Raw genomic sequence first — 27,702 nt, 5'->3', positions numbered from 1 at the left:
ATTGGGCCAATTGAGCTTGGGTTGATTTTCATTGGTTTGTTTCTTAGATTTTCTAGATTAACGAGTCGAGTTTGGCTTTGCTTGACTTGTAAGTTGTGACGGTAAATCTGGCAAATGGGTCGTTTCGGTGGAGTTTAGGTTGGATCATTTAGATTGGATTTCAAATTAACAATTTAACGGGTCACTTTCAAGTCAGTTTATTTTTAGGGTCGGGTCACTTTGAGTCAGCCGATTTGGGCCGGGTCAATTTGGGTTATTTGGGTCATTTCAGGTCATGATTTTGCCTTAATTAAATCATTTCAGGTCAATCGGGTCACTCAAGCCGGGTCAATTCGGTCGGCTCACCTTCGGGTCGGGACTCTCCGGGTCTATCAGGTTACTTTTAGGCTATACATTTCGGACCATTTTCGGGTTTTCGGTCAGGCTTATCGAGTCGAGTTATTCAGGTCAGGTCAGTTTTGTCAGATGCATGAAACAAAACTGGAGTTCGAGCAGATCTCCAACTTGAAAAAAATAAGTTTGTTACCATGCTTACAATCTTTAACCCGAGCTCGAACCGAGTTCGATCTAAACTCGAGCTTATAAAAAGTTTAAACCTCGTGCAATAAATGAAACGTATTGCTTTGAGGAAAAAATTAATAAATTTTAGAGTTTAGTGAAAATAATATAGTTTAAACTCCGTCGGTATTTTCAATTACATACCGACGGAGTCTAAACTATATACCGACGGAGTTTAAACTATATTATTTTCAACTATATACCGACGGAGTTTAAACTCTAAATATTACAAACTCCTAGGCTTAAGTGAGGACAAATAATGGCCCAAAGGTACACCTCCTATCTTATTGGGGTTGTGTTACCACGGTGGGTCGAGTTTGTACACATCCCATCTTATTGGGGTTGTGTTACGACGGTGGTGGATCGAGTTGTTATAATAATACTCCCTCCCATCCATTTATGACGATGGATCAAACAAAATCTCGCATAACTATGTTTTCTCTTATATATTAGCTTTGATCGAACTGTCTCATCTCATTAATGATTACAGTGATCGATTTATAGAGACTAAGAGCATCTCCAATGGTTGAGTAAAAGGACTTGCTTGCAAATTCTTAAAGTTTCAAGCTAGTTGCTCAACCATTAGAGAGCTCCACATAAACTAGCTTAGTTTGAAAGAACTACTCAGCTTGGAGCTAGTAGCTCAAATGGACCCACAAAGTGATATATGTCAATTAAATAAATGTATGTGAGTTCATTTAAGCAACAACTCTTATAGCTTAACCATTGGAGGAGTTTGTATCTTAAAAGTGTTATAGCTCAAAAAGGTGATGTGGAAAATTAAGCTAGTTGGGTTGTTGCTTACCATTGTGGATGCTCTAATAAGGGTGCTTCCGCATTGACCATTGTAATTTTTAACAAAAATTACTCAATAATTTTTTTCAAGCTACCCTGCAGCTTTATTAAGTATTTAAGTGAATTACATTGAAATTTCCACCCCAAATTCGAATCCTAAACTACGCCACTACACTAATGAAGTAATAATAAGTCTTGTTAAAGTGGGTTAACATTTTATTGCTAAAAAGCCTAAAATGATGATATTTGGCCTGTCTTCGGCTTGTACAAAAAGTATCCGTCTTTTGTTTTAAGTGCTCTAGTATAATCCCTCATTTTTCTCATCTGTATGAGTCAACTCAGTCAAGAATTGAGCCCCACGATCCATTCTTACCGCACCCACAATCACACTAACCAACTTCTGTACAACTCGTAAAAATAAGCGCGCTCGCCAAGTTGTCGAACCTCGATCGGGGTGTCAATGGCGGCAAGAAATGTGACCGTTGCTACTCTCCAATTCGATTGTTCCAAAGGTATTCTCTCTTTAATTTACTCTCTATAATCATATACTCCGTAGTAATTTTATTGCTCCGTTCCGATTAATAGTTATCGTTGTTTGAAATCCGTCTGTTTGATAACTACTGGCTAGGACAGAGAGAGTATTAGCGATCGCTTATCGATTTCTGTAGTTTGTTCATGATTTTTGGTTAATTATATGCTGAATTGAGTATTAGTGATCGTTTATTGATTTCCTTCGTAAATTATTGTCATTCAATGTGCTGAATTGATGATTCTGGTAAATTTGTGTAGAAAGTTGAAATTGTCTGTTAATTAGTATCTTTTATTTGAAGATAATCAAGTTCCTAAACGATCTTCTATCCGAGCCGAGTGTAATTGTGCAATTGTGCTCATGTGTCGTGTTCGTGTTTGTGTCTGCTAGTTTTTTTAGCTCATAAACTAAATTTGACCGCGCTTGTTGGTGACGACATTTTGTTTAGACGAGGACGGCATAGGGACTGATGCTTAAGCAGTTATTCCTAGTTAGGGCTTATAGATTGGGACAAAGCGATCAAAGTTATCGGTTTCATCTTTATAGTTGTGACTTGTGACCTAGATTGTAAACGACTTTCCTGAGCAGTGTTGAAAGTTAAACTCACCTGTTTGTTAATCTGTCTTTTAAGAATGGGCGATGTTTTTAGTGTTCTGTTCTGTTGAGGCTGAAAATATCTTGCTAGTTACTCCCTCTGTCCGTCATCTGTTGTCCTTTTCCATTTTTAGGTGTCTCACTCAATTATTGTCCTTTCTATTTTGAGAATGAAGTTGATGAACAATTTGATCATTCACACTCAATTTGTTCCACTTGTCATCTAGTAACTGGTCCCCTCCTCTTTCCTTGGTCTTTGTGTCAAAACCAAAGGACAACAATTGACCGGGACGAAGGGAGTACTAGATAGAATTGCATAATGCCGTTTACTTTTAGATATTAAGCGAGTGTAGATGGTAGGGTATACGTATGTGATTTGATATTCAACAGCTAAGAGAGGTGCAGAATATACTGCCTCAGTCTATCCTTCTCTTAGAAACTTTTGGCTTCTGTCTATATATGTTGAAAGTTGTAAGGATGTGTCAAGTAACTCACGTACCTTATTTCATTTGGTTAGTTGAGTTATAAGGTGCATGATTGTGTCAAGTATCTCACGTACCTTATTTCATTTGCTTATTTGTAGAGGCCAATCATCCTCATTACAGTTGTGTGGCGGTCAGCCGGTCATTGATTTCTGATGACACTGATCTTGGACTGCATCTGTCTGTATCGCAAGTCTCATATATCAGATGGGCTAGGTATTCAGAACTATCAGATCCTTTTTATTCCCTTGTTATCACCTTCTTGGTGTTTCTTATACAGTTCATTTAACGGTGTCTAACTTTTCTCTAGGCTATGAGGAGAAGTTTTATTTCAACCCCGGTCTTGCTGCTAAATTTTGGACATAGTATGGGGTGCTTAAGTGCTTTAAATCTCATACACTTAGATTCTTAGAAGTGCATATGGAATTGTTAGAGGCCTTGTCGTATTTTGTTATCCATATTCCAACTTCTCTAGGTCTCTTATATATAGTTTTTCTGCGCGACAGTTTGGGCCTTTCTTGGAATCATCATGTGAAAATGAAACTTACAACTTTGTGCGCAGGTGATCCAAACTAAATTTGCGACCTTCAATGATAAATATATCCCCTTACTTCTGCATTTTAATATAAAACGTTGACATTTGGAGCTACATGCTCTTTACATGCTTAATTTGACTAATGCAACTTCCTCAGTGGTACCAAAATTTGTGCAGAATCATTCCCAATAATTAATTGCTTTAATTGGATCAGAAATTTGTTGGGATCAATGGTTTCCTGAAGCAGCTTGGGCGATGGTACCTCAGGTGCAGAAATATTATTCTACCCTACTGCAATTGGCTCAGAAGTCAGAACCTCAAAACCAAAGTACTTCATTCTCGTTATCACTGCAAGCGAGTGATTCAGGGTCATGCGGGTGCTAATGTGGTACGTTTGGCGGACATTCTTCTGTTTTTTTTAATTGACTATTGACCTGAGTCATTCATAGTGGTGGAGTGTGTGGAAAATCAGCAGGCCTTATTCCCCTTGTCTTTAAAAAGTTTTGTTTTTCTGGTCTTGGCATTGTTGACAGTTATAAGGTGACTAAAATTTAGGAAGGTGGTTTCTTTATGGGTTATTTCAATGCTTCTGTGCTCAACACGATACTCAAGGATATGGGTATGAAATCCGTGCCCGACCCATACCAGTCTGACCTTCTCCTATAAGAGGCAATAAGGGGCCACTGCATGCCAAAAGTAGAGGAACAGACTGTGTATCAAAAATTCGATTATGAATATTGATGCTTGATGTTTTTTAGCCTTATTTCTCGAACGTTTTTATTCCACTTTAAAAAGCTTTATATATTTGTTTTTACAGATTTATTCTGCACCCGTATCCTAATTTTAGGGCACAGTCCCGATACCTGAAAAATTGAGTCCGTGCGAGTCTGAGTAACATAGGTCTTTATAATTTTATCTGAGTCGTCTAGGAAAAGCTAAATTATTTTTAATATTGACAACTTGCGTACTTGGTGTCATCAGGTAGCATAGTGGCCTCTTTATTGCGTTGGAAAGGAAATATTTGAGACTGAACATTGGCTGGACAAGTGAAATCACATTCTATGGGAACTAGTTAATTACAGATTTACAGGTATTCTGTAATGTTCTCTTGGTTCTCGGCTTCTCGCTATACTTCATTCTGTGCTTTTGATTATGGGGGTTGATTTTCCATCTTACCTGTATATATCATTTGTAGATACTAGAGAGATTGTTGCTTCTGCTGACGATAAAGAGGAAGCGGTGCTTGTTGCTCGATTTGACTTGGAAAAGACAAGTACAAGAGATGTAGCTGGTAAGTGTTCCGTGCCCGGCATCCTGAGTTGTACAAGGTCCTCCTTACACTTGATGGTGGCAATGCCTATTTTTGATTTTCTTTAAATAAACGTGTGTCATCTCTTGCAATATATTTGGAGCTAACATTCTCTGCATTTTGTTGAAACACAACCTGATAGGCTGACAAATTATTATCATTACGTTGAAATATCAAATTCATGTTTTACATTATATTGTTATTTGTCTGTCATAGTTTCTATACTTTGACTACTATAGTAGCTTCAATACTCCCTTCTCCTTGTAGTCTTAATGAAGGATGACAACTTTTAATGTTATCTCAAATTTAGTGTAATTTTGGTGTACATTAGTATGACCTCAGAAAGATACGAAAATATTAACCGATAAGCTATCCTGAGTGCATTATTACCTTTGGTTTAGCATTTCAGGATCACCTTAGGCGACTTTATCTAAAAGAGATTTTCACCATAAAGTTAGAGGCAACTCATAAATGCCCGCCCTAGGACCACTACAACCCCTATCTAGACCAGCATCTGCTTAAGATGATAATTAGACCCAATACTCCTCCTTGTACTCTTTTTGTGATTTTTATGTTATCTCAGTATAGTGAAATTTTGGTGTACGCCATTTGATGATTCTCGAATACCAAATGAAACATTGGATTCTTTTGGGTCACTTTTGGCACCTGTTTTAAAGACTCATGATCAAATCATAGACACTCTAGGACCATTAAGGCCCTTCATTGAAATTGATATTTGCGAAATAGATGGTAATTAGACCAAAGACTCTCTTCCATGTATTCAAGTCCGAGTAACTAGGGATGACTTCTACACTCTATGACCATTGAATCATTGATGGGTGACAAAAGATATCTGCCAATTTCTAATAATATCTTGGGTAAAGTGTGATTTTGATGCACATCCTGTACTCTTAACAATATTCCCGCAGAGTTTGAAACCTTTAAATCTCTATTTTGGGACCGTTTGAGGCGATTATGTCAGTGAGTATCATGAGTTGAGATTGTTACTGCCATCTTATAGACACCTTAGGAATGGTACAACCTTTTTATTCATACAATTTTTGGCAAGTAAGATGGTCCTTGTATTCAACCCCACACTACCTTATTCCTCCCCACCGCCATATGATGGCAAAATTCTCATAAGATTCCCTTAAATTTGAAACGCTTCCGAAACACTACTCTGTAAGCCGTCTTGAGTTGGTATTAGGAGGATGGCAGTTGGAACACTTGCTCCACCGTAATACATGGAAAGATAGTGGCGAACTTTGTCGATGTGATGTAAATTTACACAAAAAGTTAAAAATCAACCCCAAGATTGTAGAAGTCATCCCTAGTTTCTGCTGTATTCAATTCTATGTAGTTAGTTGTGGATTATGCTGTCTCTGTTTAGTTACAGGAGGACCCCTGATTTTTTTTAGTCCTGGAGTCTTGAAGAGATGTCAAATATTATTTAACAAAAAGCTTGTTTCTTTTATTTTGTCAAAGCATATCTTCAAGAATCTTATTGATTCCACTTTTTAAATTTCCCACAGAGAATAACATGGTGTTTGTGGATTATGAACACTCCTTTTATATTGGTGCTAAATGGTATCACCCCTTTTCACTCCTTAGTGCTAATTAAATCACTTCATGGCTTCTATTTGTCCTAAAATTCCACTTATTAAGCTTTTGCTATAATCAACTCTTTATATCTTCTGACTTATGTCTGGTCAATCAAGGCTTTGGCGGTGGTAATGGTTTACTTTGTGCCTTTATTGAGGATTATTTCATGATCAAATTCTTTTGCACGTTTTACTCCATTTCCATGTTTGTCTACTTAAGTGCTCTGTGTAAAGTTTATGTTTTAGAGCAAATTTTCCCATACTTGGATCATTTTTTGTCTACTTTGTTACTTAGACTTGATTAATGTGTCCGATGTCACTCAGGTGTGCTAAGAAGCATTAAGAAAAGGTGCGGGTAAAGTGTTGAATATAACTATCTTGCAAATATACGTGTTTTATCGAGTGTATATCATAGGTTATGTGAGGTAATATGAAGGAAACATATAAATAGTCTATTACTGTAAAACTTATAACATGATTTAATTTTGTTGGTGATAGAAGACATGGGAATGTAGGGCTATAAATCAAAGGCAAAATAAAAAGAAAGAAGTATATTGCTTTGGGATATGATGATGTGGTCCTTAGTGTATAATTGTTTATCTTTATATGATAGTGTTGCTGCTGGTTTGTGGCAGTTCTTTTCATTTGTGACTACTGCATAATTAAGTTTAACTCCGCTCTTCATCTAATTCAATTCATTTCAATCCAAAATTTGATAAATCTTAACTTCTAACGTGTTTTATGTCGGCTTTTATCATATATGCAGTATCGGTTTCGTATCATTTGCTCTAACATTGAAAGGACTTAAACGAGTTAAAGATGGTTACACAGTGAGCCTAAACATTAACATGAGCTTAACTCCTTTTAGTTTTGTAAAATTCGAATTATTTTAGATAATTCTAATTTGAAAAGAAATATGGTGTCACTAATGCTGCAAATAACAAAAAGGTGAGATCTTTCTTTTTCATTTGATGGATATCACTTTTCCTGTTTGATGCTTTCTCTAGACTGTACTATTATTTGTCAATCTGTACTGTTCATTTGGATTGGTCCCATGTTGCTTGATTCCGTAACTTGTGATTCTGGTGATGATGTGATCAACCATTTATATCCATTAATCCATTGCCAACTCTTTGATGCATTTTTGGTGCATATTTTCCTTCCGATCCTTTTGTTTGTTCTCCACCTATGATTTAGGCACCAGACAGTTCACCATGTGACTATCCACCCTCAATTGTCTGTTGTAGTTTCATACAAATATAGTGGTGGTTGCGATGTTCTTTAGGTTGTCGTAAGCCTAACTTACTTTGCATAGGTTAGTGCCCTTTCATTTGATTTCTTATTATGCGTGGGTGGCTGCTCCTTTTGGTCACTTGGGTGGTGGACTTGGAAGAAATTCTTTCATGGTGTCTTTTAAGTTCTCTATGGTGTCTCAAAACATTGATTCTATTAGCGTTTAAGTAAATGGATTATGAAGTATACGGAGAACAGAAGCATTAATTTTTATTTAGCACTTTTTGATGAAGATTAAGTTCTATTCTAATTTCTATCATGTGAAAATTTAGTATCCTCGAAATTTGTAGAAAGGGAAAGTTTTGATGCCAACGGGTTTAGAAAGGTCATGAGTACCACGACCCAATGACTATATCAGCTAGCTTTGCATAGTGCCTATGGGCTATTGATTCTATTGCTACTTATTGTAGTGCGCGGACACAATCTCTTGATAAAATCCGAGATAAACAAGAACACGGACAAGATTCCTGGCAGAATAGATTGCACTCTTTAATTAAGTTGACAACATAGGTTATGTATCACTGGTTCATTGGTCCACGTTGCCTTCGAATAGCCTTTACCACGCAATTGCACTCGGGGGAATCACTCGTCTGTAATCTCTTGATTCTGATGTGATTGTGGATTCTGGATTTGCTCAGAAAATCCCGCCTTGCTTTCACAGAGATGTTTTCTATTTCTTGTTTTTTTCCCCTCCTCAAAGGAAACAGGAAGTCTGAGATATACAAGACGGTTTTTGAATACATTCCTGTATAGCAAGTGGCAAAGGAAGACGGAACAAGGTGTGATCACGGCCTGGTAAGAAATTTATCTGTTGTAATCTCAAGTTTTTTGAAGTTGTCTATATTTTTTGTGTAGCAGCTCACGAGTGCCATGGCCGTCGAGTTGAGAATGACATTGGTAGAGGTTTCACCTTCTAAGTTTAATACTTCAAATTTCGATGCTAATTTCTAATGTTGGTTCTGTTTAATCGTTTGTTAAACACTGGCCACTTTGGTATATTACTCTTAACTGATACTAGTGTCTTTTGACTGTTAATCTGTCTTACCAAAGTTATGAACTGTATCTCTGCTGTCTTTATAGTTTATTTCACCTAGTTTGATATGTTTCTTATCCGTAACCTGGAAGTACAAGAAGGTGACGAGAAGGAAAACGAGTAAAAGATATTGTGGAGACTCTTTTAATGTTGTAGTTACCCTTCCTATTAGTTGGTTGAACCAAAAAAATACTAGTTTACATATCAAGCTTAGGCAATGAGTACTGGTTTTTCGGATTTTTAATGTAAAACATTAGTACAATATTTAAATTTCTTGTTGGTTACCAGTTTCGTTGTTCTGAATGATAGGACAAAAGAACTTAAGTATCTTATTTGATGTTTTCTGACCTGAGAAAATACTTAGAATGTTTTTAACTAAATTCAAAACATTAAACTTCTGGACAATTCAATCAATCTTTACATCAAGAATACGCTCCCTCAAATTCATCCCCGAGCTCAGTTTCCTCCTTTTCTTCACTACCTCGTTTCTTTACTTCAAGTTCTCCTCTCTCCATATTCAACTATCGGCATCACTGTCACCTTTGTCATCATCAACCTCACTAGTATCATTGTCATCATCATCTTGATCAGATGGTTGTATGAAGCGGAGACGAAGGTGACCATCTTCTCTAGAAGCATATAGGCACTCATATGTAGGAATCCTAGTTTCTTTCAGCACAAAGCGACCGTCTTCTCTGTGTGACTCAAAACAAACATATGGTTTCCCAGTCTTCCCTATACAAGAAATTGGTGGAGGAAATGTTTTCACAGAATACTCACTGCCATTGTTGTCTTTTTTGTTGTTATAGTTTTTGTTGTTTTTACGATGATTTTGCCAGGTACCCGGAAAATCACTATTCAGGTCCTCCACATTACCCAAACTCTCAGAACCAAGGCCTTCAGTGCAAAGCTGAAGGCTCTCAAAGTTCAGAGATGAGAAACTCTCACTTTTCTTAAGGTATGAAGATCCCTTATTGTCTTCTGTACCATAATTCCCCCATGTGTTATTACCACTGTACCCTTGTGAAGTACTCGCTGAATAAATGGGGTTAGGATTTTCTTTGAAATGGAGTTCTCCAAATATCTCAGTAAACGAGTGATCATGAGCTTTGACGGGTCTGATTTGTTTCCAGGGAGAGGAGAGAGTCTCTATCAAGGATGAGGGGTTTTCCGAGATTGTGCCCTCAAAGATGTGCCTTAGGCTGCTGCTACCATAGGCTGACATAACTAATTGTTTAGGCACACTGCCCTTATGTTTAGGAATTAGGATGCCTTAGTTTGGAGACTTTGGACGGACTTATCTGTGATAATATTTAACGATAGAGCGATGTTCCCTTAATCAATAGGATAATTTTTGTTGGTTTGAGCTAATATCACAAAATTTGAGATTTTTCATTTTGTTTGAAAGAAAAGATGTTTAATTGGGATTTTTCTTTAGGAGATTTTCTGTGATCGTATCTATCACTTTGTTTTTTTTGCACGGGCTCACATTTGCAGGCAAAAGGAGAGTGCACACTTGATACATTTATACTGTAAAGGGAAGGGATGAAGGAGCAAAAAGAGGGAATTTTTCGAACCACATCTTATGTAAGCTACTTCTCCAATACTCGTGTGACATTTGTAATTGCACGATTTGATCCTACCTCTTTGATGCTGTATAGAGCAATTTGAGGTGAGTTGCAATATTCTGGTCCACAATTGTGTCATTGTCTAACATCACTTTTGCTTATCTTTACTATCCTAAAGATACTGTCGTAACTGTCTATAGAAAATTCACGGTCAGTAGAAAAAACATGTCTTAAACTTCTCTGTCAGTTGTCCTCCTCAATTCGTCTCAACTCTCAAGATTATTCAGTTTTCATGCATTTGCCAATTCCAGAGGATAATCATGAATCATGATATTAATTTTGAGCGCCATACTGGTCTTCTCTTTGCAAAAGCGGTCAGTGTGACGGTGAGGTCGGTGACCACATTTTGTACTGATGGTACCTATATTCCACATTATGTGGCAATAGATAAACTTTTAGTTTTGGTACCAAAATGAACGTGCAGGGGCGATAAACCAATGTTTACGGGTAAATTCCAGAATCTCATTTGTTTGATCTAGTTGTATTTTTTTATGAGGATTTTTTTTCCTTCGCTGTAGGATCCCAGAATCAGATTGGAATCTGACACATTCGGGTTTTGTCCGAATCGTATACATGGTGTAACAAGAATCCAGTGTCTACTAGAAGAAGATCCTACAGGCTAGCTTGGGATGCGAGATGAGATACCAAATAGGACACGGATTTGCCTTGTTTACCTAAGAACCCATAAAACCTTTGGTAATCCTATACATGGTGCATTGCTTGGCTTGCTATCCATAACAGTCTTTTACTCCGTATTATCTTTCTATTCATTTCATTTTCATATGCACGTTTGTTTAAAATACATATTTTAAACAAACGTATGAAAATGGAATGACTAGATGAAGTACTGGCCATTGCAAGGAAAAACCAGAAATTTCGCCAGAAGAACCAATAATGGTGAGAAATAGGGCTTTTTTTGGGCTTTTGGCTATGTTGGGATGATGAGAACTGAGATGGAGAATGTCAAACAAGTTACTGTAAAGGGCAATTAAAGCGTCTTGCTTGTGACAGGCTAATCCCGTCACAAGCTGAAGACCTCTCACAAAAAGGGAGAGGAGACAAGTTGGGGCACCCCCATGTGCTTCCCACTCACCTCTCAATGGGTATTTTGTGAGAGGAAACGATATCCATCACAAGCTTGTGACGGATATGCCCGTCTTTAATGAGATTTTGTGAAGGGCAATTGGGCGTTTAAACAATTCCTTTAAATTTGTTCTGAAATACTATTCAAAAAGAGAACTTTCAAATATTGGGGACAATTATTAATTATTTGAAGATGTGAAGGATGATAAGTCGGGTTATCTTGAAAGAATTAGCATATTAGCAAATTTTGATGGACATAGGAGTCCTGATGGATTCCGTCATCAGTAGAGCCAAAGACTCGTTACTATTTGGTTCTGAATTATGACAGAATGAAGCAAAAAATGATTCACGCTTCTTTCTATTATCAATCTTTCAATGTAACAATTTTCATCTTGATTCTTGGACCATTCAAAAACAATCTCTTTGGTATATATATATATACTAGTTTAGAACCCGTGCAACATATAAGAGATATATTTAAAATTAGAACTATAAAAGCTAAAGCTTGCGACGGATATGCCCGTCACAAATGAGAATTTGTGTAAAACATTTGGTTATGGACATTCGTTTTTTCTGACATTGTTCATACATGGCATGGTTTCAATGTGTGTAGTGTGTACAACAATCATTTATTAGATTAAATTAAGCAAACTAAAAGTTAAGACTTCTCATAATTGAAAGATTAACGCATTACAATCGTACCACAAATGGTTTTACTGTTACCTTTTCTTTCTTATTAGCGTCCAATATTGCAAATTAAAGTTATCCATGGGAACCTGTAGAGAAAACATCAAATATTTATGGAAATAGAAACTCCTGACAATCTAATTCATCATATTATATTTAATGCCCTTTAGACTGTATTTTTATCTTGAATAATTATTTCTCCGTCACTTTATACAGTATGAACATGTAGGTGGTCGGAGCGGAAAAGCCTATTGCGTCTATTACTTGCATTATCCAGGATTTTAAGTCTATTGCGTCTCATTTTCACTGTTGCTCTCTTAGCTTTTGTCCTAGGGTAGTGAATAGGATAGCTCATAATCTTCGCTTCGAGGTAGTTTCTGTTGTGTTTCATTTATCTTTTTTATTCTTGTCAAAAATAAAAAAAACATGCTTAAGAATCCTTTTTCCTACTTGGTTAGCACATGCCTACAGAAAATTGGCGGCTTTTATTTTTACAATCAATTTCGTCTTGTTTCATAAGGCGGAAAATCAAATGATGGCTCGTCTTATGCCATTTGATTTTCTAGATGCAGTGACGGTAAGTCGGTAACCACTAAAAATATTACCGGCTTTCAGTTTTTCCGGGTAGGGAAATGACGACCAGTTTATCTTCCAACTTAAATTTCTTTTATAAAAATAAAATGAAAAAGTTAGATGACCATTGAACACTCTCTTGTGATTAAACTATACAACCGTCTTAAATTGTTCCGTTAAGATCTTCAAAACTAATTATCCCTTCAACTCCAGTAATTAAATAGAAAGTCAAAGATTAATATATACTTAGGTTTTGTTTAGTAAAACTGACTGAAAATATACCTGAAATCTGAAAAGGTACCTGAAATCGATAAGGTGACTGTAATTAAAAAGGTACCTGAAATGCTAGCTGAAAACTGGAAACTGATAAGGTAGCTGATTAATTGTAAAGTGTTTGGTAAACTAACTGAAAAGTTAACTGATTTTTTGTAAAATGACATTAATAATTATAATAAATTAATTTAAATAAAGGGTAAATATGTAAGTTTCAGCTACCTAAACTTTAAAAAGCTACCTGGAGTAGCTTTTTTCATTTTGTACTGCGAAAAGTCATTTCAGTGACTGAAAATGACTTTACCAAACAACACTAGGTAAAACAACTACCTGAAATATTAGTCAAATCAAGTTGCTTGGTCAAATCAGGTGCGATGTAGAGTAACTTATTACTTGCCGGTCATTATTCACTATAAGTCTACAACGTGCGATGTAGAGCACTTGCTTAACTCGGTTTAAACTTTGTCGTCATTTTTGGATAAGAAATAGGAAAGTTCAATAAATAAATGTAAAGGTAAGTAGGTAACTATGTGATGCAAAACTTCATAAAGGGTACTTGATTATATTGCTAAAATCCATTTTAGGTGCAAGATTAATATATTCGGGTTGAAATGGGTAGTATTTTTTTTTTTTTCCGGTGTATACCTTTTGGTTAAGTTCATTTGAGCTGGGCAAGATTATTAGGGCAGTAGAGCTATCTTTATGAAGTTTAACCGTGCTGCATTTACAGAGTTTGAATTAGAGACTCTGGTTAGGTTAGAACAACTTCTTACAAAGGCAGAATCAAGATTTGAACTTGGCAAGTGTGAAAAATCTTGCATGGGCGAACGGGCACAAGGATTTAGGAAAAACTTAATGGTGTGTTTGGGAACAAAAAATGTATTCTCAAATTAAGATTTGAACCAATTTGCATGTTTGGCAAATCCCTACCAAATCCAAGTAAGGCTAAAATAAACTCATTTGAAATCCACACTCTAACCATTCATTTCAAATCTTTATTTCACTTTGCTAAATTTAAACTGATTCATTTCAAATTAAATTCTTGTTGCCAAACACTCCCTAAATAAAGTTCAAAATTTTCATCTTTCAACGGGGTGAACGCTCCGTTAGTCCTCTCCCAGCTCTACCATTGACCTCTTACCCGTTGATTTTAAGTGGTTAAGGGCTATGTTACTTACAGTTAGCATTGGGCCAGCCCATGTGCCGGCCCAATCACGTATATTGGATTGGCCATGCCGTGCTTGGCCCACTCACCCAAATCCCCGTCGCGGCCCGCTCCTGGCACGTCCACTTTTGTGCTCGGGTCATGCCGTGCCATGCCAGACCCGCCATGCCTGGTTCCGGACCCTCCGTGCTTGACTGCTTGGGTTGTGCAGTGCCTGACACGAGAATTCGCAAAAAAAGCAGCCGCGACCCGCCTCTAACCCGTTCGTGTTGTGCTCGTGCCGTTAGTACTGTACATCTATGTCGTGCCGAACTCGTGCCGTGCCCGTGCCGCCCGCCTTAGCCCGTCCCGGATGGCCATCGCTAATGTTACTCAGACTCAGTTCGAAGGGTCGGTCACGGGTGTGTACCTAAGTATCGGACTCGGCTATTTTATAAAAAAATGATTTTTTTTTAATCTAAAATATCGGCGTGTCGATCATACCAATATCCAAACGTCAAGTGTTGGACACGGATATGCGACCTAAAATGAAGTGTATGTCGAAGTAACATAGATTAAGGGTGGGGAGTAATATTTGTGAAAACAAATTATACAACTTGAACTATTTTGACTTGTTACATGACAATCCATCGAATGGTATATATGTTTACTTATGGACGGCACGAACCAGAACGTGCATTCATGTAACTCATATTCTTGTGCTAAGTCCTGCATTTTGCCTTATTTGCTTCAATATAAATGGAGACTTCCTTTTGTGTTAATCTCATAAAAACAAAACTTACAAAAAAAAAAAATTATTATTTTTCCATTTATAACATTTTTGTTTGCTGTTTAAGAAAATATGGCTAGGGTTAAGTCTGGTTCTTCTTCTCCGATGGCGATTCTAGCCATTGCTGTTTTATTGATGGGTCTTGTTAGTCAATCTTATGCTCAGTTGAGCGTCGGATTTTACAAGAATAAGTGTGGTGCCTACGATGTTGAAAACGAAATCTACAATGTTGTTAACGGTTTTTATGCTACCGATAAAACCATTGTTGCTGCTCTTCTTAGGATGCTCTTCCATGATGCCTATGGGGTATTCATCCTTCTTTTTTGAATGTATTATTTATGTAATATTTTTAATTATAATTAATTACTAACAAAGACTTGTTGATTCATCTTCAAAAGGGATGTGACGCGTCTCTCCTATTGGACGGTCCTGAGAAAAGTCAAGACAATAACTTAAGCGTGAGAGGATACAACATCATTGATGCTTGCAAGAGTGCTTTGGAGAAAAAATGTCCCGGAATTGTTTCTTGTACCGATATCTTGGTTATCGCTACTAGATTTTCTGTTTACTTGGTACGGAGCCTATACTATATACGTATTTAACCAGTTAATACTCAAGACGATTATAAAAGTATGGATTTGATTCATCATATGTTTGTATGTACAGGCTGGTGGAAGTTATTACAATGTCGAAACAGGAAGAAGAGACGCTACAACCTCTAGTGCTACAACCGGTGCCAACCTTCCTGGACCTACAATCCCGGTTAGTGATTTTGTCAACAAAATGGCAGTAAGAGGATTAAGTGCTGCGGACACCGTGCTTCTCCTAGGTACGTAATCTACGAGTATCAATGATTTAATGCAATAATAGAACAAGTACTCGCAAAACAGATCAGTAAATATAAATATATTTTGGCATTTTTTGTAGCTGGAGGTCACACTGTCGGAATCATACATTGCAAGTTCTTCCTACCGCGTCTCTACAACTTTAAGTCCACCGGACTACCCGACCCAAGCATCAACACAACCACTCTCTCATTCCTACAAAAGACATGCCCAAGTGGGGGTTCAAACAACTTTGTCTACGCGGACCAAACCCCAGGAAGCGGGTTGAGATTCGACCCAGGGTATTTCAAAGCGATAAAGATGGGACAAGGTATCCTTGAAATTGATCAAAGGTTGGCATCAGACCCCAGTACCCGTGACATTGTCAAGTATTTTGCAACCAGCAGCGATTTCGCCACCTTATTTGCCGGTGCTGTTAACAAGCTCACCAGGTATGGGGTACTCACCGGTACCAAAGGCCAAATCAGGTCAAATTGCCACCGCGTCAACAGCTACTAATTGAAATTGACTATTATCAACAGTATTGTCAATTTTAACAATACTGAATTCTTTCATGCGCCTACCTGCTTAATTCGGAATTCTTCAAATTTGATGTTTTTTTTTTTTTTTTTTTTTTTTGTATTTTTTAGTTCATTGTTACAATCAAACTCGTCAACATAAGACCGAGTTTGAATATCTCTGTTGTTTGACGATTATTTGAGCTATTTGTTTTGAAGTTGTTCTTTGTTGCGACAATTTTATTAATACAAGATCGAGTGACATAATTTATTTGTTTCAAGAATTGATCATATATTCATATCCCTTCTTGCAATCATTCAATTCTCTCCGTTCTTAAAATTTGTCCCTTATTTGTTTCGCATCAAAAGCAGAATATGCTCGATAAATAATGGATGTTTATGTCGGAATGACTGAATGACATCCGGTGGTTCAATTTGGTTCCATTAAACAAGGGTTAAATTAAAAACACTATGCAGACTTATTATGCTTCTTTACAAAGTACAATATCGGGGGTTGGAGATTCGAACCTGGGACATATTGTCCACTATACGTCTTCTTAACTAATTAGGCTAAGTGATCTTTGGTAAAAAGGAATCACCTTTTGTAAAAACAACCGCTGTATAATTCATTTTACGTGTATGGAAGCATTTTCTCAAAGACGGAAATAATTATCGGCCCTATCTAATTATATACTCATATCAGTTACAGAGTATATAAAGCAAGACTTCACAAATATCACAATGATTTAAGGCAATGACAGTGTTTCCTGATCTGTCCTTTGGCGCCGGTAAGAGCCCCAAACCTGGTGAGTTTGTTAACAGCACCCGGGTAACGACAGTTTTTAACAATGGCGTTGGCCGGTAACTCAGTAAGAGGGTTGGCTGCTATTATGCGAACCTGGCCTTTGATCAATTTCAAGGATACCTTATCCAAGCCTTACAGGCTACAGCTTTAAAATACCCCGGGTCGAATCTGAGCCCGCTTCACGGGGTTTGCTAAGCGTAAACAAAGTTGTTTGAACGGCCAATCGGACATGTCTTAGTTGCGAATCTTGCGATAGTAGTTAGGTTCATGCCCTGGTCAGGTAGTCCGGTGAATCGGAAGTTGTACAGACGGCTTAGGAAGAACTTGCAATGTATTATTCCGACCCTGTGACCTCCCCCCTGCCCCTGCAAAAAATGTCAAACATAGTTACTTCATTTTGTTACGACTTGATCGTTCTTAGAAATAATATGATAGATGAACCATCTCAACCAAAACCTTAAGGTGATAGTTGAGGGCCAACTATTGTATTTATTCCCATTACGCCCCCTCACTCGAGTGCTCATTCGGCTCGAAGATGTTGGGAAATTAGCGCCAATCTCCCACGCGCAACGGAAGCAACCAATCGACAAGTAAACAGTAAAAGTAAATAAATGTAAGCAATATTAAAATGAGACGGTATTTTAGGGTCAAACCCAGGACAAAACCTTCTAAACCAGAAGTAAAACCCACTAGCCAAATAAACTAGAATCCACTATAATAATATAGTACCAGTAAACGTAACCGTCCCGAATTAATATACCAATTCGAAACCCACAATAGTATAAGATAACAATTTCTAGCCCTCCAGTAATATTAGTCAATGCCACTAATATCACCCCTAGAATAACCTCCTAAATTATTGTATATAAACACCTGTCGTACTCCACCTCACCCTCAAACTTTGACTTTTTAGTCACTTTGTTTGATTACATTTTGTGAGATACATTTTCCAAAGGATTTACCTCCTTTATATAGCCATGGAAAAGACGTTAGATTTTATAATAATAAATCAATTCTCACGTTATCCATGAATGAATTAATCACATCATATGTTTTACGCAATTGTAAAAACAAATGAATCACATTCATTTAACTCACCTATGTTACATGTGCAACATTTTTTGGCAACATTATTACATGTAACATTTTCATTAAAACCTTGTATTGGATAATACCCAACAAATCTCCCTCTCCAATACAAGAGAACATAACCACCGAGGAATCAACCATTGGCCTTATGAAATTACCAGTTGCACACCCGAGTTAGTATCCGGCCCTCACCCTAACTCACTCACGGCCAATGCACCGTGTACGTACAGCCTAAACCCAGTCAATGACGTTACTTGACTCCGGAGAGAAACCTCTTGCTCTCCACCTTTCTACCAGCAGGAATTTTACCTTTGCGCCCGTCTGTAACCTGAAAACAATCTACCTTCGTCGCCTCTTCCGCGAACGAAACACGTGCACGATTTTTCCTTTTCCAGCCATCATGTGAGGTTTTTACTGCATATGCATCCAGACAGTATAAACCACGACGTAGCTCCCCCTTCATGAGGACCGTAGAACCCTTAGTCACTTTCATTACTCCCCCATGAACTTTAAACCCATAACACTTGGAGTCTAGTTGACTAAGTGAAATTAAATTCTGCCGCAACTTTGGAACATAGGCAACCTTGTCCAAAGTGTGCACCACCCCATTTGACAATTTGATTTTTACTACCCGAATACCCATGACATTAACTGTTGAGTTATCAGCCAAACTCAACTTCTTAGCCACGCCTTCTTGGAGCTCATTAAAATTATCTTTCCGAGTGCAAATGTGGTTGACACAACCAGAATCAAATATCCATTCTTCCTTGGAAGACACGTCGTTCACATCCGTGACCGCAAATATGTAACTACAATCGGTAAGGAAACAACCACTACTTCTTTCACCGGCAACCAAGTTGGTGTCACCTTGTTTTCTTCATTCCCGCATTTCTTAGGACATAACCGCCTCATATGCCCAAAGTCACCACACTTGAAACACTTCACATCATTATTCCTAGAAGCATTCCTGGACCGAGACCTGCCATGCTTCGATCCATCCTCCCTGTTAAACGATCGACCTCTCCCATCTCGAGCAACTGCAACTGTACCCGTATTGTCGCTCCGTATCCCAGCCTTGTCCTTCTTCCTCGCATCAATGGACAATAAAGCTGTCTGTGCTTGCTCCATCGTGATGATGTCTTTCCCGCACAGAATAGTATCCACATAAGTCTCATATGTGTCCGGGAGAGAATTGAGGAGTAATAACGCCTTATCTTCCTCCTCAAGCTTTACTTCGATCTTGTTCAACTCGTCTAACAGTCCATTGAACAAATTCACATGTCCAATTAAATTTTCATCCTCGTCCATCCTCAACCGATATAACCGTCGCTTCAAAAGCAATTTGTTGGTCAAACTCTTCGCCATGTAGAGCTTCTCCAACTTTTCCCATATCACCGATGGAGAGTCGTCATCAAGAACACAATTGATGACAGAATCCGAGATGCACAACCTAACACTACTACAGATACAGGCTATAACAACGGTTAAAAACCGTTGTTATATAAAAAAGCGGACGTTGTTAAAGCGTCCGTTGTTAAAGGTTTTAACAACGGTTGGTTTTTCTAAGAAACCCGTTGTGAAAATTATTAACAACGGTTTAAAGTAGAAAAAACCGTTGTGGAAAGTGTGACTAATTTTTGGTGGGAAAGTTATAACAACGGTTACAGTAGAAAAAACCGTTGTTATAACTAAAGACAACGGTTTTTTTTAAATAACCATTGTTGTTGATTTTTTTTATAAAAATAAATAAATTATATATTACTAGATGCATGCATTATTACTGCCCCTTATAATTCCGATGCATGCATTATTACTGCCAAATCCCTGCATATGAAAGGACAATATATGGAATGAGAAAGGTTATAAGATTTGAAGCAGATATGATGGCACAACTTCCTAAACATATATTATTAATTAAACAACAACTCAAACGACACATTACTAAGTATAAATTCATGCATTATCTCAATAACCATTCCATTATATCACTATCTCCACGTCCTAAACTCCAAACCTTAAATCTTTAAAACAAACTCCAAACTTTCTTCAACAATGAATGATACCATCCACAATACATGCATTATGACCGAGTACAACAAGAGTTTCATCCGCCGGTTGCTGGACATCGAGAGGAGGTTCAGGAGCTACCTTGAGGAAGCTCGGATCGCACTCAAGGACGCAAAAAAAAATGGCTTGACAGAGCCGCGGATAATGCAGCTATATGACGATATAGCATCTGCAGAACGAAACCTCCAAATAGCAAAGGAGGAGAGGATGGATATCATAGAAGAGAATAAGACTCTCTATGCATATCTAAGAATTGCATTTTTAGCAATGTAATAAGTTTTTTATGTATTTATATATTAATTATTAATTAAGTTTATGCATTCCTCTCCATCATCTTCTTCTTTGTTTTATTTTATTTAATTTGTTTTACTAGCTAATAAACGCAGAAAAACAACAGTGACAAAACTAATTAAGCGAATAATACTTAGAGAAAGAACAATAATAATCGATAAAAACACATGCAAATAAAATAATTAGAGATAGAAAATAATGACGGAAATGACAAAACCTAAAACCATAAAACGATAGATATTTACCTGATAATTAGAGAAAGTAGGAGACGATGACAACAACAGTGACAGAGATGATAAAGCGACGATGAGAAAGAGAGAAAGAGAGAAAAGAGACGATGAGAAAGTGTGTGTTTGTGTTTGTGTTTGTGTTTGTGTATGTTTGTGTTTGTGTTAGGTTTGTGTTTGTGGCTGTAGCTGATCTGTGTTTGTGTGGTTTATATTATGGAAAGTATTGACAACGGTTTTTACACATAAACCCGTTATCATTAGAGATTATATTAACAACGGTTATTAAGAAAACCGTTGTTAAAAAGTATTAAGGCTCTGTTTGGTAAAACTAACTGAAAATGTAGCTGAAACCTGAAAAGGTAGCTGAAAACTGAAAAGCTAACTGAAACCTGAAAAGATAACTGATAAGGTAGCTGGAAATTAGGAACAGATAAGGTAGCTGATTATATAAAAAAAGTGTTTGGCAAACTAACTGAAAAGGTAACTGATTTTGATTAAATGACGTAAAAGAATATGATAATTACTTAATAATATAAATTGAAGGGGTAAAAACGGAAAATAAAAACAAATCAGGTACCTGAAATCTCAAATGCTACTCTAGGTAGCATTTAATTTCAGGTAGCTTATTTGGTTAAATAAACTACTTGCCAAACGCGTACAAAAAAATAAGGTACCTGAAATTTTGGTCAAATAAGCTACTTTGACCAAATCAGGTACCTGAAATGCCTTGCCAAACGGAGCCTAACAACGGGTTTTAGTATAACCGTTGTAATACTTTTCACTAACTTTGCGCCAAATTATTAACAACGGTTATAATGTATTACAGAGCAAACTTTTGTTATTAGTTTTTATATTAACAACGGTTGTGCAAGTTTGACCCGTTGTTAAAACCTATAACAACGGTTATCAACACATAACCGTTGTAATTAAGTTTGGTAAATTTCGCGCCATCCATTCTACAACGTCTTATGGTGATTTTCGTGAATAAGCGTTGTTACAGGGCCGTTGTAGTTGCCTGGATTTGTAGTAGTATAATAGTACTTGCACACATAGTGCAAACCTCTTCCCAGTCGTCATCACTCATCTTCTCTGGCTTAGTGTCAACTCCTTTCAAGGCTCTAGCCAAGCAAAGATGAAGCAGGAGATCCTTCATCCTTCCTTGCCAAAGGGTGAAACTACTTTTACCATCAAATTTTGGTACTGCAAATTGAGACCCCAAATTTGACATCCTTGCCAATTATAAACCAGCCACCGAACCGAGCCAAGTGGCTCTGATACCACTGTTGGGAAATTAGCGCTAATCTCCCACGCGCAACGGAAGCAACCAATCGACAAGTACACCGTAAAATTAAATAAATATAAGCAATATTAAGATGAGACGGTATTTTAGGGTCAAACCTGTGGCAAAACCTTCCAAACCGGAAGTAAAACCCACTAGCCAAATAGACTAGAATCCACTATAATAATATAGTACAAGATAACGTAACCGTCCCGAATTAATATACTAATTCGAAACCCACAATAATATAAGATAACAACCTCTAGCCCTCCAAAGAATATTAGTTAATGCCACTAATATCACGCCTAGAGTAACCTCCTAAATTATTGTATAAAAACACCCGTCGTACTCCACCTCACCCTCAAACCTTGACTTTTTAGTCACTTTGTTTGATTACATTTTGTGAGATATATTTTCCAAAGGATTTACCTCCTTTATATAGCCATGGAAAAGATGTTAGATTTTATAATAATAAAATCAATTCTCACGTTATCCATGAATGAATTTATCACATTCATATATTTTACGTAATTGTAAAAACAAATGAATCACATTCATTTAACTCACCTATGTTACATGTGCAACATTATTACATGTAACATTTTCATTAAAACCTTGTATTGGATGTTACCCAACAAATCTCCCCCTCCAATACAAGAGAACATAACCACCGATGAATCAACCATTGGCCTTATGAAATTACCAACCGCACACCCGAGTTAGTATCCGGTCCTCACCCTAACTCACTCACGGCCAATGCACCGTGTAAAACTTTAACCCAGTCAATGAGGTTACTTGACTCCGGAGAGAAACCTCTTGCTCTCCACCTTTCTACCAGCAAGAATTTTATCTTTGCGCCCATCTTTAACCTAAAAACTCTGTCAGTATAAAATCGATCTTGGGACGCCAACCATCAGCTTAAACTTTTGGTTGAGATGGTTTCTTAACATTTATCGAGCGAATGAGAGAATTGAATGATTGCAAGAAAATGAGCGATGCGAATATATGATTAATTCTCGAAAGTAATACTCCGTAAATTGGGTTACTCTATATTGATATTGTTGCAACATAGTGCAACTTCCAAACAACCAACTCAGATAATCATAAAAAAACAACGATATTCAAACTCGATCTTATATTGACAGAGTTTGATTGTAACAAAGAACTAAAAAATTCAAAAGGAAAAATTGAAGAACTCCCAAATTAAGCAGGTAGTTGCATGTATGCATTCAGTATTGTTGGAATTCGCAATGCAGTTGATGCTAGTCAATTTCAGTTAGTAGCTGTTAACGCGGTGGCAATTCGTCCTGATTTGGCCTTGGGTACCAGTGAGTGCCCCATACCGGGTGAGCTTGTTAACTGCCCCGGCAAATAGGGTGGCGAAGTCGCTGCTGGTTGCGAAATAATTAACAATAGCACGGGTACTTGGGTCTGATGCCAACCTTTGATCAATTTCAAGGATACCTTGTCCCATCTTTATCGCTTTGAAATACCCTGAGTCGAATCTCAACCCGCTTCCTGGAGTTTGGTCCGCGTAGACAAAGTTGTTTGAACCCCCACTAGGGCATGTCTTTTTTAGAAAAGAGAGAGTGGTTGTGTTGATGCTTGGGTCGGGTAGTCCGGTGGATTTGAAGTTGTAGAGACGTGGTAGGAAGAACTTGCAATGTATGATTCCGACGGTGTGACCTCCAGCTACAAACAATGCAAACGAATATTTAATCATTGATAGATTTTGTTCGACGGGTGGTCGTATATGGTATTACGACATAAATACATACCTAGGAGAAGTACGGTGTCAGCAGCACTTAATCCTCTTACTGCCATTTTGTTGACGAAATCACTAACCGGGATTGTAGGTCCAGGAAGGTTGGCACCGGTTGTAGCACTAGAGGTTGTAGCGTCTCTTCTTCCTGTTTCGACATTGTAATAAGTTCCGCCAGCCTGTACATAGAAACATATGCTGAATCCATATTTGTAATAACATTTTAAGGAGTCGTTCGGTTGCATATAAGAATTTGTATTGCCTAGGAATTCATAAAACACATGAGTTTAGAATTCATTTGAATTGCAAAATATTGTTTGGTTGCCATGAAAGAAGTTCAATTCATGTAGGCATTTCCACTTATCTAGAGGGGCCTAGGTAAATAACTTCCTCCATTATGGAGGAATTGGAATTCATGGGAACTTCCAATTCATGTGAACTGGGGTAACCAAACAACATACCCGACCATTTTGCAATTCACATGAATTTAAGTTCCTGTGTTGTTTAATGAGTAACCAAACGACCCCTAAGGATTATATATGTATGACAGTATGAGTTTAGTTTCGCGGTACCAGGTAAACAGAATATCTAGTAGCAATAACCAAGATATCGGTACAAGAAACCACTTTAGGACAAATTTTCTCCAAAGCACTCTTGCAAGCATCAATGATGTTGTATCCTCTCACACTTAAGTTATTGTCTTGACTTTTCTCAGGTCCGTCCAATAAGAGCGATGCGTCACATCCCTTTTGAAGATGAACAAACAAGTCTTTGTTAGTAATTGTTGCACGGAGTAATTATTAATATTACATATTAAATACTTAAAAATGCGAGAAAGAAGGATAAATATATACTCCATAGGCATCATGGAAGAGCATCCTTAGTAGAGCAGCAGCAATGGTTTTATCCGTCGCATAAAAACCGCTCACAACCTTATAAATTTCGGATTCAACATCGTAAGCACCACACTTATTCTTGTAAAATCCGACGCTCAACTGAGCATAAGATTGACTAACAAGACCCATCAACAAAACAGCAATGGCTAGAATCGCCATCGGAGAAGAAGAACCTGACTTAACCCTAGCCATATTTCCTTAAACAGCAAACAAAAATGTTATAAATGGAGAAATACTACAAGTTTTTTTGTAAGTTTTGTTTTTATGAGATTAACACAAAAGGAGGCCTCCATTTATATTGAAGCAAATAAGGCAATATGCAGACTTAGCACAAGAATATATGAGTTACATGAATGCACGATATGTAACAACGTCGTGCATTCGATATTGAAGCATACAAGCAATTCAATGCATATGAACATTTGTCAAAATAATTCAAGTTGTTTCTGCCGTATGACCCGTAGTAGTGACGAGGGAAGGGTGTATTTGATCCTCCTTTTTTGTTACTTGTCATTGTTGTCATGTTGGCCAATATAAGGTCGTGCATAGACCTGGCAATCAAGTCAATCGGCCGGGTTTTGATCTGATCAATTTCAGGCCGGGTCATTTTGTGTCTATCGATTTCGGACGGATTGGGACATTTCAGGTTCGGATCATTTTCGGATCAGCTATTTCAAGTTATTTATGGATAATAACCGATTTACAACAATAAATATTCGTGTCGAGTTATCTTTGGTCGGATCAATTCGGGTTCGGGTCTAGAGTTCGAGTGTCGGTCGGGTTCGGTTTAGGTCATTCGGATCGGTCAATTTAACGGGTCTCGTCGTGCATATATATACGAGTATCTTTGACATTTTAACTACTCATTCAGTTCCCGTAAGTATTTGTTTACCTATTTTATGTTGTTCTGAGCTGTTTTAGTTAATTGTAATCTTTCTATTTTGGAAGTACTTTTGATGAACAATTTGATCCTCCACACTCAATTTGCCTCACTTGTAATCAAATGACCGGGATGGAGGGAATAATTAGTCACTTCTTTTTCAAATACAAAATATTCTTTTTTTTTTATGTCTTTAATTAAATCAACTTAGACTATATCCATTGTATTTATTAATTACTTTTGTCATTTGAAAAATAATCTAGAGTCTACAACAAATTGTAGTTATTTTAATACCTTTTTATAAAGTCTTAATTATTTACTTTTAAAGTTTTAAAAATTAAACCTTCAAAAGTCAAACATGAATAGTTTTGTGAAAAAAATATGCAAAGAATATTGAATAGGCCATTGGAAGAAATAAAGAAGGTTCCCTAACACAAAACACGAGTGTTAAGAGTTTAGTATGATATTGTTCGCTTTGGGCTAAACCCTTATAATGAATTTTTTGGGCTTATATTTGACAAATTTATTAGTATTTGGGGCTTGTTACAATTCAAACTAATTTGAACCAATGGTCCACGTCACTATTTTGGAAGATTTGAAGGAAAGCCGAGCGACTTTAGTCATAAGTAAAATACTGATAGAAAAAAAGGTCAAATAACAAAGCCGCTACTTCAAGCAGCGACCTTGGAGTGCAAACCACGAAATTATAAAGTGATAAATAACACTATGGATATCAATATAGCCATATAGGACTTCACTAGTATGGGTGCCCGGCTTCGCCCGGTCTACCTCTATCTAGTATTAAAATATATTTTCAGTTAACTAAAACTACTTTAAAGTTGCATAACTCCTAAATTTATCATTAATATATTTTTCTATGAAACAGAGTATATCTTAAAGTTACAATGAAATAAATTATGAGACAAATTCACTACTCCCGCCATTAATATTTTACTTAAATCGATTGCTTAGCTAATTTTTCATACATACTTGCTTTTGTTCTTAGAATTATTAATTTTATTACATTTGTTATTATTATTACTTTTACTTTACTTTTACTACTTGTACATTAATATTGATAATTTCACTACTCCCGTTGTTACTTATATTACTTTCACTACTACTCATTTCATTGCTAATATTGTTATTTTGACTATTCAAATGAGTGATTACTATCATATTACTATATCCAATGTTACTACAATTCTTTTCACTACTAACAAAATTATTTTTACTCTTTAAGTATCCAATGAGTGATTACTATATCCAAGGTTATTTTTATTACTCTCACTACTCAAAATAAATATATTACATATATGCATTAAATTAATTAAGTCGAAATAATTATGGAATATTATATTTTTTGGAAATCTAGCTTGATTTATCTACTTTTTAATAGTTTCCAAAATATAATATACTTATATTATATTTGTTTATGTTAAAACATCTTTATACTAATTAATACCAAAAGTAAGGCATGTTTATATGTTTATTTTAAGGAAAATCAATTAATAATTATTTTTACTAATTAAATTAAAAATCTAATGAATTATGGAATATTATATTTTTTGGAAATCTGAATTGATTTACTTACCTATTAATAGTTTCCAAAATATAACATATACTTATATTATATTTGTGTATGTTAAATAATTAACATCTTTATACTAATTAACATCGTAAGTGGGACCTGTTATTTTAAGGAAACTCGCCATATTCTAGTTTTATCTAAATTAATACTTTTAACCAAAACTATATAATATTTACATTGAAGTCCCTTGTTCAGGTCCATCACACGGTGCTATCGATTTAAAACTATATAGTATAATTAATTTGTATAAATTTCTTTAATTACATTGAAGTCCCTTGGTTTCTGGAATTAATATATAGTATTGATAGGAGTTGGTGTACTGGTTGATAGTCTCCCTTTATACCAAGAGGTACCAGGTTCGAGCCGTTCTACATAAGTGTAGCTGTATATGGTGGAAATTGAACCCTTGACTTCACTTATTGACCTAGGGGGGTTTTTGGTTGGGGAGTTAAAATTGAATGAAATGGATTTGAGCCATTCTAGTGTTTAATTTGGTTGGGGCAGTTTAAAACGGAGTTAAAATCTTGATGGATTCTACTTCCACCCCAACCCCTTGGAATCTC

The 27,702-nt window shown here is 36.6% G+C and overlaps 3 protein-coding genes across 4 annotated transcripts; 2 read left to right on the top strand and 1 right to left on the bottom strand.

Annotated features, from left to right (window-relative positions):
• The first annotated feature begins 1,575 nt into the window (after positions 1–1,575).
• Positions 1,576–5,004, top strand: LOC141591646 (N-carbamoylputrescine amidase-like). Of its 2 annotated transcripts, XM_074412048.1 has the most exons (6): positions 1,716–1,865; positions 3,060–3,174; positions 3,465–3,520; positions 3,708–3,881; positions 4,475–4,583; positions 4,689–5,004. In XM_074412048.1, the coding sequence occupies exons 1-4, from the start codon at positions 1,814–1,816 to the stop codon at positions 3,875–3,877; spliced, it is 393 nt and encodes a 130-aa protein (XP_074268149.1). In that variant the 5' UTR covers positions 1,716–1,813; the 3' UTR covers positions 3,878–3,881; positions 4,475–4,583; positions 4,689–5,004. The 2 variants fall into 2 exon arrangements, 1 of the variants encoding a protein (XP_074268149.1); XR_012520950.1 differs by lacking the exon at positions 3,465–3,520 and having other exon boundaries at positions 1,576–1,865.
• Positions 5,005–15,032: 10,028 nt separating this feature from the next.
• On the top strand, positions 15,033–16,300 carry LOC141590870 (peroxidase 57-like). The gene is made up of 4 exons (XM_074411395.1): positions 15,033–15,213; positions 15,306–15,479; positions 15,574–15,736; positions 15,835–16,300. The coding sequence occupies exons 1-4, from the start codon at positions 15,043–15,045 to the stop codon at positions 16,248–16,250; spliced, it is 924 nt and encodes a 307-aa protein (XP_074267496.1). The 5' UTR covers positions 15,033–15,042; the 3' UTR covers positions 16,251–16,300.
• Positions 16,301–23,286: 6,986 nt separating this feature from the next.
• On the bottom strand, positions 23,287–24,860 carry LOC141589689 (peroxidase 57-like). Its single transcript, XM_074410320.1, has 4 exons — positions 24,627–24,860; positions 24,345–24,518; positions 23,789–23,951; positions 23,287–23,702 (listed from the first exon to the last, which is right to left on the bottom strand). The coding sequence occupies exons 1-4, from the start codon at positions 24,858–24,860 to the stop codon at positions 23,287–23,289; spliced, it is 987 nt and encodes a 328-aa protein (XP_074266421.1).
• Between the last annotated feature and the right edge of the window lie 2,842 nt (positions 24,861–27,702).

Source organism: Silene latifolia, chromosome 7, assembly GCF_048544455.1.
Source record: "Silene latifolia isolate original U9 population chromosome 7, ASM4854445v1, whole genome shotgun sequence".
Lineage (NCBI taxonomy): Eukaryota > Viridiplantae > Streptophyta > Magnoliopsida > Caryophyllales > Caryophyllaceae > Silene > Silene latifolia.
The sequence above is the reverse complement of the archived record's forward strand: the minus strand, read 5'-3'. Positions and strand labels throughout refer to the sequence as shown.